This window comes from Pseudonaja textilis, chromosome 1 (assembly GCF_049901715.1).
Source record: "Pseudonaja textilis isolate UNSWEBS1 chromosome 1, rPseTex1.2, whole genome shotgun sequence".
In the NCBI taxonomy this organism is placed as follows: domain Eukaryota; kingdom Metazoa; phylum Chordata; class Lepidosauria; order Squamata; family Elapidae; genus Pseudonaja; species Pseudonaja textilis.
The window spans coordinates 325,695,118-325,715,862 of NC_141990.1; the positions used below are offsets into that span (position 1 = coordinate 325,695,118).

Consider the following 20,745-nt stretch of genomic DNA (forward strand, 5'->3'; position numbering starts at 1 on the left):
TTTGCAGTGGTCGTTAAGCAAACAGGTCATCAACCAAATACCAGTCGTTAAATGAACACCGTGGTCATTAAGTGAACCCATTGTTTGTTCTGACATGTCTTTGCTGAAAACTGGAAGTAACCTCTGGTTTTCACAAAACTGTTGTAAAACGCAGCCGCGTTGCAGAGCAGTCTTATCTCTCATTTCTGGTAAGTGATAACTTTGGATGCTAAGCAATTGGTTCTAAGTCGAGAACTAGCTGTATGTTCCGTCTGTTTGGCTGTGGCATGAAATGCAGGCCCGATCATTTGAGGCTTACTCAGTAACCAAAATTAAGCAAGCCATGCAATCATCTTTGATTATCCAAAAGGTGCTTAAGAGCTAACTAGACTTCAGTTTCACTTCTCATCCAAGAAACTTCTTCAGTTCTAAATAAACATCTTCAACGAAGAAGGAAGTCCAGTTGTCCCTTGAAAAAGCCCCTTTGGGACAATCACGACCTGGATGACCGAGAATCTCCAGACTTTCTCTCCCGTTAGGTCTGGCCCTCTTTGTATCATTATGTATTTTATGTCCCATTATTTGTAAGATCTTTTTAACATTTTTTCTCAAAAAAAGAAGAAGATATATATAGTGTTTAAATTAATGTGCATCTGGAATCCTTGGTTGAATAGAAAAGGAAATTTCTTTCTCTTACCACCATATACCCTGATTGTGGAAAACTTACATTAACTTACTGAAATGTCTCATCACTCAAATCTGCTTATGGACAAAGATAGTTCTGTTATTTTTGTACGTTTCACTTTCATCTGTATCAGATAGTATTCTAACTGGAGCCAGTTTTGTAAAGCACCAGGCTGGAAACCAGGAGACTGGGAGTTCTAGTCCTGCCTTACGCATGAAAGCCAACTGGGTGACTTTGGGTCAATCACCAGGAGACTGTGAGTTCTAGTCGTGCCTTAAGCATGAAAGCCGGCTGGGTGACTTTGGGTCAATCACCAGGAGACTGTGAGTTCTAGTCCTGCCTTAAGCATGAAAGCCGGCTGGGTGACTTTGGGTCAATCACCAGGAGACTGTGAGTTCTAGTCCTGCCTTAAGCATGAAAGCCGGCTGGGTGACTTTGGGCCAATCACCAGGAGACTGTGAGTTCTAGTCCTGCCTTAAGCATGAAAGCCAACTGGGTGACTTTGGGTCAATCACCAGGAGACTGTGAGTTCTAGTCCAGCCTTAAGCATGAAAGCCGGATGGGTGACTTTGGGTCAATCACCAGGAGACTGTGAGTTCTAGTCCTGCCTTAAGCATGAAAGCCGGCTGGGTGACTTTGGGTCAATCACCAGGAGACTGTGAGTTCTAGTCCTGCCTTAAGCATGAAAGCCAACTGGGTGACTTTGGGTCAATCACCAGGAGACTGTGAGTTCTAGTCGTGCCTTAAGCATGAAAGCCGGCTGGGTGACTTTGGGTCAATCACCAGGAGACTGTGAGTTCTAGTCCTGCCTTAAGCATGAAAGCCGGCTGGGTGACTTTGGGCCAATCACCAGGAGACTGTGAGTTCTAGTCCTGCCTTAAGCATGAAAGCCGGCTGGGTGACTTTGGGCCAATCACCAGGAGACTGTGAGTTCTAGTCCAGCCTTAAGCATGAAAGCCGGCTGGGTGACTTTGGGCCAATCACCAGGAGATTGTGAGTTCTAGTCCAGCCTTAAGCATGAAAGCCGGCTGGGTGACTTTGGGCCAATCACCAGGAGACTGTGAGTTCTAGTCCCACCTTAGTCATTAAACCAGCTGAGGTGACTTTGGGCCAGTCCCTCTCTCAGCCCAACCTACTTCACAGGATTGTTGTGGAGAAAATAAGAGGATGAAGGAGTATGGGGTCTGTTCACTAACTTAATGTATACAAATAATAGAGGAAGATTTTTTTTAAAAAATAAAGCTAATCTCTGAAAAAAAAATGCTAAGCAAAGGAGAAGTGAAAGGTTGTTCATTGTTCATATTTCAACTTTGCTCCTGAATGTTTTTAAGCCATAAGATCTGGAAAAAAAATTTTTTAATCAAAGCTGATCAAGACACCCCCTTCATTTTATCTCTTTTGGGCTAGTGTGGAAGATGCATATCCAGTCCACTGTGATTGGTCTTTACAAAACAGCAGGACTTGAATTCGGCTGGTTTCTTCTAAGAGATGTCGCAAGAAAAATCTTTCCTCAAGGATGAAAACCCGGCTATCAATTTTGCAAACCCTCAAGAGAGAAATCCACATTCCGGCACTAAACACAAGCCTGGACCCGAAGCGTCCCACTCTGAGCCAAAGGAGATCTTCTCACTTAGGATACAGCCAAGTGCTGATGGAAATAGAGGCCAAAGAAGATGGAAACGACTTGACAGGCTGCAATCCACCAGACGTAGAAAGAGAACAGCCCTCGGTAGAAAAGAGGAGTGAAGACGGTGCCCAAGGCACTAAGAGATGCGGTGATCTGTTCTACTGCAGCCTGGATATCTTCTTTCCCAGAGTCCTCAGAGGAGGCGGCCTGGCGAACCGGAATGGCATTGGGCGCTGGCGATGTTAGCGCAGGCTCAGGATACAGGCCCCAGGAATATTCACCTTTTGGGGAGAGAAAGGAATAGGAGAGAGGTTACATTCTCACCAAAATTCTCTAAAAAAATTATATATATGTATTTATGTGTGTGTGTGTGTGTGTGTGTGTGTGTGTGTATGGTATTCAGCTTTGTTCGGGTATTTTCCCACATCATTATAGTTGTGCTTTTAAAGTTGTAGCAACGTTTCGGCAGAATCTCCTCTGCCATCATCGGGCTTCTGTATTGTGTTCGTCTGTGAGTCTCATACACACACACACACACACACACACACACACACACACATATACATCTACACACACACATATATACACACATACATATACACACACATAATTAATATAACTAAAAAGAAAGCAACGTATTCAAAATCCATATATACGGTGTGGCGCCTGGTAACATTTCTTGGAGTAATATTCCTCCTCATAATAATAGTCTTTTCTAATGGTAATTTCATGATAACAGTGCTTTTCCCTCATAAGAATAATACATATTAATTAGTAAAACTAATCAAAATTAATCACAATTAGTAAGTTACAATAAACAACCCTGATAGTGAGATTAATCTTTCTCTTGTAATCTTCGAGTTTCTAACTCTTGTTTTTCTTATTTAACCAATGATAGAACAGATCCCATCCCTCAAAATATTCAATGTCTTTCTTTAATTTCAAATGTTAATTTATTCATTTCTGCACATTCTAAAATTTTTGTTATCTTCTGTGGGGATCTTCCAATGTTGTGCGAACAGTATTCTGGCTGCTGTTAACACATGTACTATTAAATATACATTTCTTTTATTATATTTATCTGGTAGAAATATTTCCCTCACCAAAATTCTTTTATCAACCTGGTGTATATAAACGTATATAAAAAAATCCAGGTGTACCCTTCCTTCCTTTGTAAAAAGTTGGAAGCGACACATTTTTATTTAGCTTAAAAGATGCTCAACCAATGAAGCAACATAAAATCGAAAAAAAAATTAAAATTCAGAACACATTTTGGGAGGGAAAATTACAGAGGGAAATAGGGAGTTCTCAACTTACAACCACAATTGGGACCAGAACTTCTGTTGCTAAGCGAGGCAGTTGTTCAGTGTGTCGCTCCCAATTTTATACCTTTTTTTGCCACAGTCATTCAGTGAAACACTACAATTGTTAATGGGGAAGTATGTGGTAATTAAATGAATCGGTCTTTCTCTGTTGACTTTCTTTGGACCCGGGCCACGCAAAGGGTGGGTAAGCGGGCACGCATGCGCAGCTCTACTAAAGCAAGCAATGGGCACTTCGCACAAGCGGTGGGCACATAGATATACACACACCCGCTCACACACAACCATTCCCTAGCCCTCCTCCTTCCCCCACTGGTCCACCAAACCGCAAAGCTGCTGTAGAGACTTCCGTGACTGGAGAATCGTTTACCAAGAGTTTTGAGGATGAGGGTGCAGTGCAGGGTGAGAAAGATTGGCGCCAGGTATTGGAGGCTGACCACTGTTACGTAGCAGTAGATTCTGGTGATCTGGAAATAATAAAAAAAGGAACCATAAAGAATGAGAATTGAGATCTGGACATCTAATATCTTAAGTGGCAACCCTTATACAAATAGTCCTCTATTTATAACCACTATTGAGCCCCCAAATTTCTGTTGTTCAGCAAGAAGGTTGCTAAGTGACTTCTGCTCCATTTTATGACCTTTTTTTTTGCCACAGTTGCTAAGTGAATCACTACAGCTATTAAGGGAGTAACATGGTTTTAAAAAATGGACTTGTGACTGTTTTTCACACTTATGACTGTGGTACCATCCCCGTGGTCACCTGATCAAAATTTGGAGGCATGTATTTATGACAGTTATAAATATTTATGTATTACGTACTTATGATTTTTATAAACAGGCACAGAATCAAAATCATGTGAAGTATTAGTACCGTTTTGTAAATCCTTAGTAAGGCCACACGTAAAATACTGCATCTAGGTTTGGCCACCACATGACAAAAAAGATGTTGAGACTTTGGAAAAAGGACAGAGAAGAGCAACCAAGATGATTAAAGGCCTGGAGACTAAAACATATGAAGAACGGTTGCAGGATGTGGGTATGGCTAGTCCAGAGAAGGAAAAGGAGGGAGATGATAGCAGTATTCCAGTATTTGAGGGGCTGCCACAAAGAAGAGGGGGTCAAATTATTCTCCAAAGCACCAGAGGGCAAGACAAAAAAAAACAATGGATGGAAACTAATCAAGGAGAGAAGCAACCTGAAATTAAGGAGAAACTTCCTAAAAGGGAGAACAATTAACCAGCAGAACAGTTTGCCTCTAGACATAGGTTACTTCATCACTGGAGGTTTTTAAGAAGAGGCTGAACAGCCACCTATCTAAAATGATATAGGATCTCCTGCTTGAGGGTTGGACTAGAAGACCTCCAAAGTCCCTTCCAGCTCTATTCTAATTGACTGATGACGGTTCCGTTGTCCCAGGGTCCTGTGATCACCCTTTGCAACTTTCTGACAAGCAAAATCAACGGGGAAGCCAGATTGACTGGACAACTCTGTTCTATCTTAACAACTGCCACAAGAAAGGGCGTAAACTGGGGCAACACCCACTTAACAACTGTCTTGCTGAGCAAAATTTTGGACTCCCGTTGTGGTCATAATTTGAGGACTACCCGTAAAGGGTTTGCTTGACTTTTCCCTGTTCGCTGTGAGCCATCTTGGGCCTACCTTCTGCTGAATTTCCAGCACGGTGATCCGGCCGGCCTCCCGTTTCATTTGCTCCACCCAGCGCTCAGCCAGATTCAGGTACGCCTGGAGATGGTAGCGGGTGACAGCCAGGCGTAGCACACAGAGCACCACGATCGTCCAGAGGCGTACAGAATTATAGGTGGTGTCCGACATGCTGTCACAAAGGGGAAGGGGATCCATTAGCTCTCTTGAGGGTGAGGAGCAGAGGTGGTATTCAGCAGGTTCTGACCAGTTCTGGAGATCCAGTAGTGGAAATTTTGAGTAGTTTGGAGAACCGGCAAATACCGCCTCTGACTGGCCCTGCCCCCATGTATTCTCCGCCTCCCGAGTCCCAGTTGATTGGCTGGGTCTTCTTTTGTTGCCCTGCACAGGAGAACAGAGCTGGAAAGCAGGTTAGCGGGGTGGGGAGGGAATGGGCATTTTGCATTAACCTTCCCTCAGGAGTAGGGAGGGAATGGAGACTTTATCCTTCCCCTGCAATGCCCACCAAGCCACGCCCACCAAGCCACACCCTGCCCCACCAAGCCACGCCCACAGAACCAGTAATAAAAAAAAAATTGAATTCCACCACTGGTGAGGAGGGACCTCTTTCAAATGCCGAGCTGCCAAGCAACAGCCTGAGAATCTAGGCCTGATTCCCAACCTCCCTTTTGAATCTTAAGTTACTAAGCCTCATGGATCCAGGGATGCTCAAAGGAATCCCAACCAAAAAAAAAAAAATTAAGCAAAGATTACTTGAATTAAAGCTCAAAAGGAAACAGTTTAAAAAAAGAAAAAGAAAAAGGAATCACAGCCGGAATGCAACTCCTCCCCTTCACTTACATCTGGACCGTTTCCTTGCCCATGGGGGCCTGCAGCAGGAGGTCTCGCGCAATGGGCTTGACCCACATCAGAACCACGATCACGGGAGCAAGAAAACTGGCATGCAGGAGGAGTCTGTGGGACAGGGAGAGGGAGCTTTATTCCACGTTAAGTCCCCAGGCTTTTGAGGGCCTGGAAATGTGTTATCTGGCAACCACACACCCCCTACACACACACACACACCCCAAAAAAAAAACCCGCACACAAACAATAAGCTTCTAAGTAAGGATTAAGAGTGTCCAAAGGGCAGGGTCAAGAGTCAAGATCCACAATGGATGTGATCAAAGTTCTACCTAGTTATTATGTGCATCTCATTTTTAAAAAATCTATCCATCCATCTATGGTATCTCTCTCTCTCTCATATCTAGATTTATCATCTATATCATCTATATCATCTATTATTTATCATCAATCAATATAATCTACAGTGTCTGTCTATCTTCTGACAGTTCAGCATTTGAGATCTATCATCTATATCTACGGTATCATTCTCCTTTCTTTCTTTCTTTCTTTCTATCTATCTATCTATCTATCTATCTATCTATCTATCTATCTATCTATCTATCTATCTATCTATCTATCTATCTATCTATCTATCTATCTATCTATCTATCTATCTATCTATCTATCTATCTATCTATCTATCTATCTATCTATCTATCTATCTACTATCTATCTATCTATCTATCTATCTATCTATCTATCTATCTATCTATCTATCTATCTATCTATCTCCATCCTACTTACCTATCATTTTAATAATTTCCAACCACATAAAATGCAGCTTTTACTGGTTCAAGGGTCATGCCTGCCCTTTGAATAATACGGTTCAGCCCAACTAACCCAACTTGCATTTCCTTTTTCTTCCCGCTTCCTGCTCATATATATTCCTGGCTTGGGAGTTCTGGGAGTTGAAGCCCATATATCCTAAGGTTGCTAAGGCTGAGGAACACTGTCCTAGATAAAGGAATAGCTTTTTCTGGTGCTATTACAGAATAATTAATCAATGGCTTGCCATTCCAACCTAGAAGGCATGGACACTCCCTCCCTAAGGATCTTTGCAAGCTTTGTATGCCTTTACACTACAGATAGTCCTTGATTTACGACCACAGTTGGGGCTGGAATTTCCATTGCTGGGTGTGAGATGGCCCATTTTAAATCCTTTTTTGGCCATGGTTGTTAAGTGAATCGCTGCAGTTGTTAAGTGAAGCCGGCTTCTCTTACTGACTTTTCTTGTTGGAAACAAATGGTGATCACATGACCACAGGAAGATGCAACCACCCCAGCAATAGCAAGCAATAGCCGTTAAGACTTATATACCGCTTTACAGTCCTCTCTAAGCAGTTTACAGAGTCAGCCTCTTGCCCCCAATAATCTGGGGTCCTCATTTTACCTCGAAAGGATGGAAGGCCGAGTCAACCTTAAGCCTGGGGAGATTCGAACTGCCAAATTGCAGTCAGCAGAAGTAGCCCGCAGTACTGCACGATCTCATCTGGTACGCACTGCGAGATCACGGCGTGCCTGAGCTGCTCGTACAATGGGTCCAACTCCTATACAGATGTCACAAAAGCCGTGTAAAAGCGGCAGCTGGGATATCAGAGGAGTTTAATATTACCGTCGGCGTACACCAGGGCTCTGCTCTCTCACCACTGCTGTTCATTCTGGTGATGGACACAATTACACCACGACCTGTACGCCCGCCCCATGGAGCTGCTCTCGCCGATGATGTGTTCCTGGCCAACCTGTGCAAGGCTGAACTCGAGCACCGAGTCCAACAGTGGCACGACCGCCTCGAGCAGTTCGGGCTCCGGCTGAACCTAAAGAAGTCCGAATACCTGACCACTGACAATGAAATGACAGGCTCCATCCACGTGAACGGGCAGGAGCTACCGCGCGCCTCCACCTTCAAGTACCTGGGAACTACTCTTGGGGAAGAAGGCCTACTACAAACTGAGGTGGCAGCCAGGATCAATGCAGCGTGGGGCAAATGGAAGTCCGTCACGGGCGTCCTCTGTGACAAGAAGATGCCGATGCGCCTGAAGGCGAAAATCTATAACTCTGTGGTGCGCCCGTGGCCATATACGGCGCAGAGTGCTGGCCGACGACCAAAGAAGTCGGCAGACTCCAGATAATGGAGATGCGAATGCTCCGATGGTCGGTAGGCCTCACCCTACTCGGATCGCGTCAGGAGCGAAGAAGTGCGTGAGCGGTTCAACGTCGTGCCCATCCCCACGGTCATGAGGCAGTCCCGGCTACGATGGTTCGGCCACGTGAGCCGCGCCAAGGAAGAATCCATCATCAAATCTGTAATGAAGGTGACTGTCGGAGGAGCGAGACCGCGTGGTAGACCTAAACAACGCTGGATGGACACGATCAAGGCCGATCTAGAGATCGCGAAGGCAGACCCGACACGCGTGGCAGACAGAGAGGTGTGGAAGCAGTACTCAAGGACATTAGCGGACCTCGCCCGAGCGCGAGACAAACGCTGAAGAAAAAGAAGAAGAAGAAGCCGAGTCAACCTTAAGCCTGGGGAGATTCGAACTGCCAAATTGCAGTCAGCAGAAGTAGCCCGCAGTACTGCACTAACCACTGTGCCAGCGTGGCTCATAACCATAAATACATTCCAATTGCCAGGTGCCTGAATTTTGATCATTGAACTGTGGGATGCTGCAATACCAGTAGTCACAAGCGCAAGGACCAGTCGTAAGTCACTTTTCTCAATGCCGCAGTAACTTTGAACAGTTGCTAAACCAGTGGTTGTAAGTCAAGGACTAACTTCTAAACAAATCAAATTCAAGGGAAGTATGCCAGACCTATTTTGAGGTTCTGTAGATATTCTGAAGTATCATGCTCCTTCTTTGATTTTACCTTCTAATGTTATTTCTGGAACCGTATCTACGTATCACTGCCTCCATCTCTCACCTATCAATTCACCTCTGTCCTAATTAAGTTGATCTAACAGCACAAGGGACTCTTAGCCCCCTATATTTTAGAAGAAGGTGAGGCAGGTCTTCCTTCAATCCTGAGGACTTATGGGGCTCTTTTAAGGCTAAGCGGTGAGCTTGAACGTAACTGGATCTTTGGTTGGTTGGCCACCATTTTGAGCGCATCCAACTGAGTCTGGGCCAGCCGTAGGCCCGGGAAGGTCAAGCAGGCACCAATGAACGAACAGATGCCCACAAGGGCCACTTTAATTCCGAGTCTTGTCACCGGGATCCTGGAGGGAAGAAACAAATACCCAATCAAACCAAGTTTTTTCAGAGGAGAGGTCTTGGTGCTAAGCGAAGGGAGGCAATCCACTTGCTGACACATTGGCCGAACTAATCAGAGCCAGTTTGGGGTAGTTGTTAAGGAGATGACCTAGAAACCAGGAGATTGTGAGTTCTGCCTTAGGTGTGAAGCCGGCTGGGTGACTCAGGGCCCAACCCACATCACAGGCAAAAAGAGGAGGGGAAAGCAGTCTTATGAATCTTCTCTGCCTTGAGTGTCTTATAAAGTAATAAAAATCTAATAAACAACGTATTTTAAAAATGGAATGACATCCTTATTTATTGCTGTCTTTAGAGCCTGACTTTCTCCTGAGAATTCAAACCCAATACCATAAAACCTTAGTAAGGGCACACCTAGAGTACTGCATCCAGTTTTGGCTACATTATAAAAAAGATGTTGAGACTCTAGAAAAAGTGCAGAGAAGAGCAACCAGGATGATGAGGGGACTGGAGGCTAAAACATATGAAGAACGGTTACAGGAACTGGGCCTGGCTAGTCTAGTGAAGAGAAGGACCAGAGGAGACATGATAGCGGTCTTCCAATATCTGAGGGGCTGCCACAGAGAGGAGGGGGTCAATCTATTTTCTAAGGCGCCTGAAGGCCAGACAAGGAATAATGGATGGAAACTGAACAAGGAGAGATTCAACCTGGAAATAAGGAGAAACTTTCTGACAGTGAGACCAATCAACCCATGGAACAGAAGTTGCCTTTGGAAGTTGTGGGAGCTTCATCACTTGAGACTTTCAAGAAGAGACTGGACTGCCATCTGTCAGAAATGTTGTAGGGTCTCCCACTTGGGTAGGGGGTTGGACTAGATGACCTACAAGGTCCCTTCCAACTCTAATTATCTGTTATCTGTTATAACCACTGGGAAGGTTCCCATTGCCAATAGCAGCAAAAGTTGGATCTAAACTGGAAGAGGATCAAAAGTCAATAAGCACACACTTACATCCATTCCCATCCTTGGTCCATGAAGAAGACCTCCAAATTGTTATGAACGCTGGTTAGTCCTGGACAGGGGAGAGAGCTGATCAAGGGAGTGCCAAGGGCTTAATTTGGCCAGCCAAGGTGACAAGGGTGCCCAGCGATGGCCCATGTCCGAGGTCACTTACCTGCATTGAGCCCAAATTCAAGGTAATCTTCCCGGACCACCAAAACCACCATTGCAATCAGGAGGAAGAGAAAGGCAAAGGAGAGGCAGACAGAGCGCTCACCCCCTTCCTTGGAGCGGAAATAGTGACGCATCACCATGACAAATATTTTGCTGAAACTGGTGCTAAGGGCATAACATCAACCATTCTGTCCCCAAGGTGCTTTTTCAAGAGGCAACTGGACTTTCTGTTTAGAGTGATGCGGTGGCCTAGAGGTGCAGCTCTCGCCTCACAGTTAGGAGGCTGTGAGTTCGATCCTAGGTAGGGGCAGATATTTCTCTCTGAGAAATATATCTGCTGAGCAAAACTCCATGTTGGCGACAGGAAGGGCATCCGGCCATTAAAACACTCTGCTAGCTCCATTCAGTTGCCCAGACTCCACCCTCTGCAAGGGATTATGGGGTCGTTAAATGAAGATGAACTGGACGTTCTGGGTTTTTTTTCTTCGAGGAAGTTTTGCTTCTCATCCAAGAAGCTTCTTCGCTTCTTTTCACAACAGAGCTGAAGACGCTTCCGGGATGAGAAGCGAAACATCTTCAAAGAAAAAAACAAAGTCCAGTTGCCTCTTGAAAAAAAGCACCCTGGGGACAACCATGACCTTGGATGACTGAGAATCTCCATGGACATCAACCACTTCAGTCTTTGAAAAGAAAAAGACCGTATTTTAAAGTTTGTACAGGTAGTCCTGGAGTTACGACAGTTCATTTCATGACCATTGGAAGTTTCAATGGCACTGGGAAAAAAGGGGACTTATGACTGTTTTTCACACGTTACAAATTTTGCAGCGTCCCCATGGTCACGTGTTCAAAATTCAGATACTTGGAAACTGACTCCTATTTATGACGGTTAGTGTCCCAGGGTCACGTGATCCCCTTTTGCGACCTTCTGACAAGCGAAGTCAAGGGGGAAGCCAGATTCATTCAACAACCATGTAACTAACTTAACAACTGAAGTGATTCACTTAACAAATGTGGCAAGAAAGGTCGTAAAACGGGGCAAAATTCACGTAACTATCCTGGTTAGGAACAAAAATCTGGGGGTCGATTGTGGTTGTGATCGAGGGTTACCTATACAGTATAATGGTGGGTGCAGCTGACAGGGAGTGGGAGTGTGGTTCCAGTGGCTGTGGAAGAAACGAGGGAAGGACACAGTCCACCTGGGCATTCAGAGGAAGGCCCAGGGCCATCCCCTCTTCATCCTATGGCATGCAGGGAGGAACTGAGAAGGGAGCAACATGGCTTACGGGAGAGGAAAAGGCCCTGATCGCCTTCATGGGTTGCAGCTGGGAAGACTGTTTAAAAGGGCAAACTGTGCATGACAAAGTTGCTGGAAGCAAAGCATGCATTATCTTAGTGGCATCCTCCCAACTGTGGGTACTGCATTATCTTTTGGAAGTTTGCAATTTATCATTCTAGCCTGTCGTGTTAATTACTTTAGCGTGGTTTGTGTTGGTTTTTTTAAATTTCTAATTATCTTTACTTTGGGTTCAGACTGCATTTCCTCCCTTCGTCGACCGTTTTTGGAAGAGTTTGATCTCCAGCCGAGGATAACTGAACATTAGGGGCCAAGTTTGAGGCATTAAAGGGAATTTATCTACTTTGGTGACTTTGTTATTTTTGTGCCATGCCCCGGTCATCACAAGTCCCTGCTTGCAAAGCAGGGGTGGTATTCAGCAGGTTCTGACCAGTTTTGGAGAACCAGTAGCAGAAATTTTGAGTTTTGGAGAAACAGCAAATACCACTTCTGACTGGAGATTTTACAGTATCCTTCCCCTGCCACGCCGACCAAGTCACGCCCACAGAAACGGTAGTAAAAAAAATTGAATCCCACCACTGTTGCAAAGGATACACGGAGAATACGGCTGTCAGAAGACACCAGAGGATTCCAATGTTGGTTTCTTTCTGGGGATCAACGAGGCAATAGTAGCCTTCAGTGAAAAGGTAGACCAGAGTGGAGTATCCTGCAAAGTCCACGTACCACTGATATTCCAGGAAATAGCATAGAACTAAAGAGGAAACAGAAAATGCTTAGCATCCCATCTGAGGTCTCCCATCTGATCGAGTTCAATGCTGTACAGGTAGTCCTTGACTTACAGTTCATTTAGTGTCTGTTCAAAGTTACTACGCCACTGAAAAAGGTGACTTATGACCATTTTTCACAGTAACAATCTTTGTAGTATCCTCATGGTCACGTGATCAAAATTCAGAGGCCTGGCAACTGACTCATATTTATGACGGTTGCAGTGTCCTGGGATCATGCTTTCATCTCTTGCAACCTTACGACAAGCAAAATCAACGGGGAAGCCAAATTCACAACCAGGTTCCTAATTTATGAACAGCAGTGATTCACTTAATAACTGTGGCAAACAAGGTCATAAAACGGGGCAAAACTCACTGTCATGCCCCTGTCGGAATCTGACTCGGAGGAGGAAGCTGAACATCTGAGAGTTAGTGGGAGTATGGCTCCAGTTGGCTGTGGAGGAGGCTGGGGAAGCGCAAAGTCTGTCCGGGCAGAGCAGGGAAGAGGCAGAACAAGGGAGAGGGAATTCAGAGGAAGACCCAGGCCCACCCCCTCTTCATCCTAGGGCACGCAGGGAGGAATGGAGAAGAGAGCAATGTTGGTTGCATGGCTTACGGGGGAAGAAAGGGTCCCGATTCCCTTCATTAGCTGCAGCTGGGAACACAGTGTATAAAAAAAGGCAAGCTGCATGCAGCAAGCTATTGGGAGCAAATGTGACTTTATCTTGTATCATTGTGGCTTATCTGTGTTCTTGGCATCTTCCCAACTGTGTGAGTTTTGCCGTGCTTTCAAGTTTGAAATTCCTGCTCCTGCCCTGCCAAACTAATTACTTCAGTTTGGTTTGTTTGGATTTTAAGTTACAATTTGTGTGTACCTTGTTTTGGACTGAATTTTCTACAGTCAAAGAGAGTTTTTCTGCAGCCTGAAGGTAACCTGGACACTGGGGGCAAAGTCGGAGATAATAAAGGGACTCTTATTGCTTATCTGACTGTGTTACCTTTGTGCTACCCCCGGGTCATTACACTCACTTAACAAATGTCTCACTTAACAACAGAAATTTTGGACTCAATTGTGGTCGTAAGTCGAGGACTACCTCTACTCTTCTTTTTCCAAATTAAAACCAGAAGTATAACTTCATGGGGCGATGCTACAGGTAGTCCTCGACTTACAACCATTTGTTTAATGGCCTTTCAAAGTTAGAACAGCACTGAAAAAAGTGACTTATGACCATTTTCACACTTATGACCACTGCAGCATCCCCATGGTCGTGTGATCAAAATTCAGTGGCTTGGCAACTGACTCATATTTGTGACTACTGCAGCGAATCACCTTTTGCATCCTTCAGGCAGGCAAAGTCAAGGAGGAAGCCAGATTCATGTTAACAACGGTGTTACTAACTTAACAACAGCAGTGATTCCCTTTAACAACGCTGGCAAGAAAGGTCATAAAAATGGGGCAAAATTCACTTAACAACTATCTTGCTTAGCCATGGAAATTTTGTTTGCCGTAAGAGAGTATAATCTGTGTTTCTGAATTTGCAGCATCCCTTATGAGATGACCAGCCTTCCTGGCCCACCCTGTACGATAAAGATGTAGCTAAGAAAGTCCAACCTCCACACATTTACCCAGAGCATCCACTGTCCGGATAGGGCTAGTCTCCAGTTGCAAATCAATATCTCGGGGAACTGTCGAAGGTTTCCCATCGGTCATCCCGTTGATCCTCCGGCTGCAAACAAACAAACCAACATTCCTGGTTACTACTCAACTTGGTTTAGGCTTGGTATAACACGAAAATAGATCAAGTTCCCTCATCAAGTATTTTCTCTTTTAAAAAGTGCTATCTTCAATAGAATAGAATAGAATAGAATAGAATAGAATAGAATAGAATAGAATAGAATAGAATAGAATAGAATAGAATAGAATAGAATAGAATAGAATAGAATTCTTTATTGGCCAAGTGTGATTGGACATAAAAAGAATTTGTCTTGGTGCCAATGCTCTCAGTGTACATAAAAGAAAAGATAACACTCATCAAGAGTCAAGAATCATAAGGTATTTTGTATATAGTTGGACAGTGTTGAGGGAATTATTTGTTTAGCAGAGTGATGGCGTTCGGGGAAAAACTGTCCTTGTGTCTAGTTGTTCTGGTGTGCAATACTGTATAGCGCCGCTTTGAGGGAAGGAATTGGAACAGTTTATGTCCAGGATGTGAGGGGTCTGTAAATATTTTCACAGCCCTCTTTTTGACTCGTGCAGTATACAAGTCCTCGATTGAAGGCAGGTTAGTAGTAATCGTTTTTTCTGCAGTCCTAATTATCCTCTGAAGTCTGTGTCTGTCCTGTTGGGTTGCAGAACCAAACCAGACAGTTATAGAGGTGCAGATGACAGACTCTATAATTCTTCTGTAGAACTGTATCAGCAGCTCTTTGGGTAGTTTGAGTTTTCTGAATTGGCGCAGAAAGAACATTCTTTGTTGTGCTTTTTTGATGACATTTTTGATGTTAGGTGTCCATTTTAGGTCTTGTAATATGATAGAACCCAGAAATTTGAAGGTCTCTTCAAACAGAGTGCAAACCTGCCACTCTCCAATTGCCAAATGCCTATCCATCTGAGAGAACAAAAACCTTTATGGTCATCCCGCCCCCCCAATTTACCTGCCAAGATTATCGGCCTTTTGCTAATTGGGCTTACCTGTCCCGCTTACCCTTTGGCTTCGGCTTCCCTGCCAGGGCAAGTAACTCCTCTTCTGAAGGATGTTTGTAGCGATGCAAGCTAGCAAAATATAAAACACCAGTTTGATGCCACGGAGAAAGGAAAAACAAGGTGCCATAGATACAGTCATGTGTGCCAAGCTCAAAGAAGGGGGAGGGTGTTTGTGCGGCAGGGAAATTTTGTACTTATTTATTCAGTTATTAATTTTATATGCCACCTATTTCATTATCAGTGATGTGTGACAGGCTCAAAGAAGGAGCCCCTTCTTTCCTTCCCCAGAACAAGGCATGGTTGCTACTACAGGGCGACACGACTGTCTCATTACAAAGGATGAGATACCTTCCGTTGCAAAGGAGCCATCGGGCGAAGGACCAGTGGGGTGCCATCTTCTGAAAGATGCTGGCCACGAACAAGGAGAACACAAGCTGTATCCCCATCAATGCCTGCCAAGGAGAAAGAGACACATCAGTTCAATGCCACAAGCTTCTCCCTCCAGCACTTGTGGCTCATAAATAAGACTCCCTTCTTCCATCCAAGAGAAAAAAGCCACTTTCCCTAATTATTTCAGTTGAAGAACTTTTGGCTTCTCCATCCCAGCAGCCCTCCAGACCAGTGTTACTCCAGCTAAGATGTGTGGTCTTTAAGTGTTTTTATGTGTATATATATGATTTTAGGACAGTGTTTCTCAACCTTGAAGATGTGTGGACTTCAACTCCCAGAATACCCAGCCAGGGTGTGTGGAGCTCAAATGTTGGTTGGGGAATTCTGGGAGTTGAAGTCCACAGACCTTTGAGAGGCCAAGATTGAGAAACACTGCTCCAGATGCATCAGAATTTAGTTTAGTTTTAGTTTATTTTGTCATTGCACCTCATACAACAAAATTAAATACCACCTTCAGTGTACCTTATGACTATGAAAATAAACACAAACACACGTTCTTCACATTCTATACACTGAACTGATAACTCGATATTGCATTAATATTGCACTATACAGTAGAATACAATAGAGAATGAATCTCACTTCTTCAGTGGCTGGGGATGATGGGATCTACAGCTCTGCACATCTGGAAGCTCAAAAGGAAGCACACAGCAAATATAATGGAGACTTTTTAATTTTTTTATGTGGAAAGGAGGAGGGAGAGAGAGCAAGAGAGCACTAACTCCATCTTATTCTCTTTTCTGATTTTCAAAAAGTAATATTGTTACCCAGTTGTTACTCAGCATCAGTACAAGTTGATGATCTTTACTCTTGCATTGATGATGTTACCTAGTCGGGTCATTAAATGTCTGCAAGCAAACCACCAAGCTCAGAGAGCACCAGGGACTCCACAATGATTTATTTTTTTTCCAACAAAATGAACCTTTTCATTCTGGAGACACGTCTCGTCCATATTTTTTGCTTCGTTTCTGCACACTTTTCACATTCCCCACCCCCACCCCATCGCCCTAGTCAAATACAAGGAGGCACTGCATTGCTTCAGGGTTCAGCTACAACGCAGACATTTGATAGGGTGGCAGAATGTTGAGATGCCAAACCCTGGTCTATTTTTAAAAGCAGGACACTGAGAACAACTTCAGAATGCATTAGGAGGAGAACTAGCCGAGGAGAAAGAGATGGAAGAAACTGAGGGAAGGCTGTTACCTCAGCCCTTCACTGAGATAGAGCATTCTTTTCTGTCAAAAGTATTAATTTCCAGTTAAACTCTTTTTCCTTCTCTTTTTTCCTGACACTAGAAGAACCAGCAGATCTGTCTACCGCCTGTCAGAACCCTCACTAGTATCTGATTCAGTAAAAAGAAATATGTGGAAAAAAAGAAAATTGTCTTATTTCAAGAAATAAGCAGCAGCAAGCAAGGTGATAATCCCCAATGCTCAGCTGAGGAAAAAGTTTGGATATTTCCCTTAAAAAGGCTCATGAGCAACATTTCTGGCTGTCAGATTTTCAAACTTGATTTCCATAGAAATACAGGTAGCCGAGTTTGTTTAGTAACCATTTGAAGTTACAACGGCACTGAAAAAGTGACTTATGACCGTTTTCACATTTACGACTAATTGCAGCATTTCCCCATGGTCATGTGATCAAAATTCAGACGCTTGGCATCTGGCATGTACTTATGCAGTGTCCCGGAGTCGTGTGATCACTTTTGGCAACCTTCTGACCAGCATAGTCAATGGGGAAGCCAGATTCGCTTAACGACCGTGTTACTAACTTAACTGCAGGATTTCACTTAACTGTGGCAAGAAAGGTTGTAAAAGGGATCAAAGCTCACTTACCCCTCTCATTTAGCAACAGAAGTTTTGGGCTCAACTGTTATAAGTCGAGGACTGCCTGTTCTGCATCCACTGATTTGTTAAGTAGAGTTGTGAATACAGGTAGTCCTCAATTTATAAGTATAAATGAGCCCGGAATTATGGTCGTAAACTGTGCCAGTTGTTAAGTGAACCATCACAACACCGACTCAATTTTATGGCTTTTTTTGTGGTGATCATTAAGAAATCCATGGTCGTTAATCAAACCCATTGCCTGCACTTTGCATTTTTTTGCTGGACATAAGATGAAAATGCCGCTATGGGAAGCTGCAAATGACCATAAATGATGGCCAGTTGCTAAGTTTCCAAAATGTGATCACATGATCGGCCATCAGAACTTCAAATCCAGGTTATAAGTACCTTTCATGGGGTTCATCTTAACTTCCAATGGTTGCTAGGCCAACTAGACGTAAATAAAAGACTACATGTAGGTAACTTCCTATTATGCAAATACATTTCTTTGGATCTTTTCAGTCCACAAGGGATCTTTGAACACAGAACATACCCTTATATTTGTAGACATACAAACGCAAGGCAAGAATTCAAACTTGCTACCATTGGCTCAAAAAAGGATGATTCAAAATAACAAGAAGCCATGCATTCATATGATGTGTGAGTCCATCCTCCGTTTCACAGATTCATGTTCCAAACCATGTTGGCCAAGGGATGCTATAGGCACAAGTTTGTTAAAAAAAAAAATCCAAGCAAGAAAGGATATTATCTCCATGCAGAAAAATATTGCCTGCTCCTGTGATGAGATTGGTTGAAGTGTTAAGGGACTTGATTTGTATGCCAAATCAACATTTTGTGAGAAAAGGACATTTTGTGAGAAAAGGATCAGAAAGCCACAGAAAAAGTATCAGTTAAATGCTGACACACGAAAAAGTCTGAGTTACTCCAAATGATTGGTCCTTTGTGAGCAAAAGTCAAATCCCAGTGCAAAAGCACTTTTTCCCTACATAAAAGATCAATTCCAAGAATCGCAGACAATCTATATATATATATATATATATATAAAGCGAAATACCACTCACGCACCATCACAAAATCTCCAGAACCGTAAAGCCTACAAACTCAACATTTTCCACCCATGTTCCTCTTGGCTTCTAGGTGCTCAGTAAGAAAGGATTTTTCGAAATGACCATCAGAGCATTAGTATTTCCTATATTATTATTAACATGCTCTGATGCTAAGGAGTTCTACTCCCCCTCCCCACCTGAAAAGAAATCTGTTCACAAGCAGAGGAGTTTCAGTTTCAGTTTTACTTTCACAGCACCAAGCAGCTTTAGTGCAGAACAGTTGATCTAAGCCATGCCTAGGCTCCTTGCTGTCTCCTTGCTCACACTGCAAATACTGTTTCAGTTTCCAAACAACCCTCAACTCTTTCATACACTGACAGGACGCTAGCCAGATGAATACCAATGGATGCTGGTACGTAGATTTCCCTCCCCGCTTATTTTCCTTCCCCAAAACTAAGCCCGACCACATAGTTTCGTAGCGAAGCATGGGTATCGAGCTAGTGGGTTTTACAACAAACACAGACACACAAAACTTTGTAAATCCAAATAGGTATCTCGGCTTAGACCAGCTAATTTTCAGGCTGATATACTGTGTAAACCCAATGCCTTCATCTGCTGTTTGTTCTCCATTTCAAGGTAGCCTGTTCCTGACCAGGGAAGCTCGATTTAATGCGCCACTATTACCCCAAAGCTTAAGATGTGTGCAATCGTCTCCTCTAATCAAACTCAATTCGCTTTAGAGACATTCAAAGTTCTCCATGCATTTCTATTTTAAAGCAAAATACCCGTAAGAGACACCAAAACAGCAAATCACTTTCCCCCAGCCGTAATCCTCTGGCTCATTCTTTGAAAGGGAGAGGAAAGTAGCTGAGCGAAAGCAAATAAAAGCTTAATTAAAATTAAAGGCTCACCATTGTATTGCAGGATCACGATCCAGAAAAATAAAAAAATAAATACAAATTCAAAGACCGGGCAAATAGAGAAAGTCAAACACAGCGTGCCTTTCCTTCTAATCCCGTAGCCAAAAGGAGGCGTGCAATCCTCTGGACCAATCAAAAGCCGCACCAGCCCACGATTGTCAACCAATGGCAAAAGAAGGAGGCAGGCGGTGATTTCCCTTTTCTTTCCTCGGTGAGAATTCAAAGTCCACCTGTTTCCGCTTTTCAGCCGCCTGTCCGCCGCGTTGCATCTTGGGATTTGTAGTCTCATCCTCCTTTAGCGGTGCAAGGTTGCTGTAGCGTAGTGTATACTATATATTACAAAATGCTCGTTTTTCCTCTGCAAAATCTCGTACGTTTATAACTATTCTTTTCTTCATCTCTCCCACATAATCTTGTAGGGAAAAGTTATTTATGTGTAGGGCACTAGCGTGAGGAAAATTAAAATTGAAATGTAAATATATGCATCTGTATTTACATAAATGAATCGGATCTAGCTATGGATTTGTTCAGGAAGCCACAGTGTGAATGGATTATGATGAAACAGGATAACTCTAGGTCAGCTAATGAGTCTCAATCTTATGTGTATTGTATTATCGTGCGTTCTGTTCTTTCCATAAATCTTTACCGCTACTATCCATGTATTTTATGCTTTGCGGCCCATGCCCTAAATTAATTAATAAATAAACTGAATATATATTGAAGGCAGCTGGGGGGGAAGATAAGTGGAGATTTTAAACCTGGGGGAAGAAATATAAACAACCTGGGTTATGCTGATTTTACTATTCTGATAGCTGAAAATACAAATCACTGGAAGTTCTACTAATGAAAGTCAAAGAACCAATGAAACAATGGAACTAAAATTAAATGTAAAAGAAGACCAAGTGAATGACAACAGGTAAAACAACCAGAAATACGATGAAGATATCAGAGTGGTGAATAGTTTCTGCATTTCAGGATCAACCACCAACAATGATGGAACAGTCAAGAAATATGTAGCAGACAAGCAATTGATAGGGCAGTTATGAAGTTGCTGGAAAAAGGTAATCAGAGGCTGTGAGAAGTAAGAATTATTCCTGTAAAAGACAGCAATGGTAACGCCATATTTAGTTCTCATTTAACCTAAGAAGCTCTAATGTGATATTAAGTAAGACATTGTGTAAGAAGT

General features: G+C 43.4%; 1 protein-coding gene across 1 annotated transcript; it reads right to left on the bottom strand.

Annotated features, from left to right (window-relative positions):
• Positions 1-1,937: 1,937 nt before the first annotated feature.
• On the bottom strand, positions 1,938-19,788 carry TMEM161A (transmembrane protein 161A). The gene is made up of 12 exons (XM_026699030.2): positions 19,551-19,788; positions 15,648-15,751; positions 15,288-15,368; positions 14,222-14,322; positions 12,426-12,582; positions 10,539-10,690; positions 10,376-10,436; positions 9,230-9,373; positions 6,118-6,231; positions 5,275-5,449; positions 3,984-4,080; positions 1,938-2,572 (listed from the first exon to the last, which is right to left on the bottom strand). Exons 1-12 carry the CDS (start codon positions 19,551-19,553, stop codon positions 2,295-2,297), a joined length of 1,467 nt encoding a protein of 488 aa, XP_026554815.2. The 5' UTR covers positions 19,554-19,788; the 3' UTR covers positions 1,938-2,294.
• Between the last annotated feature and the right edge of the window lie 957 nt (positions 19,789-20,745).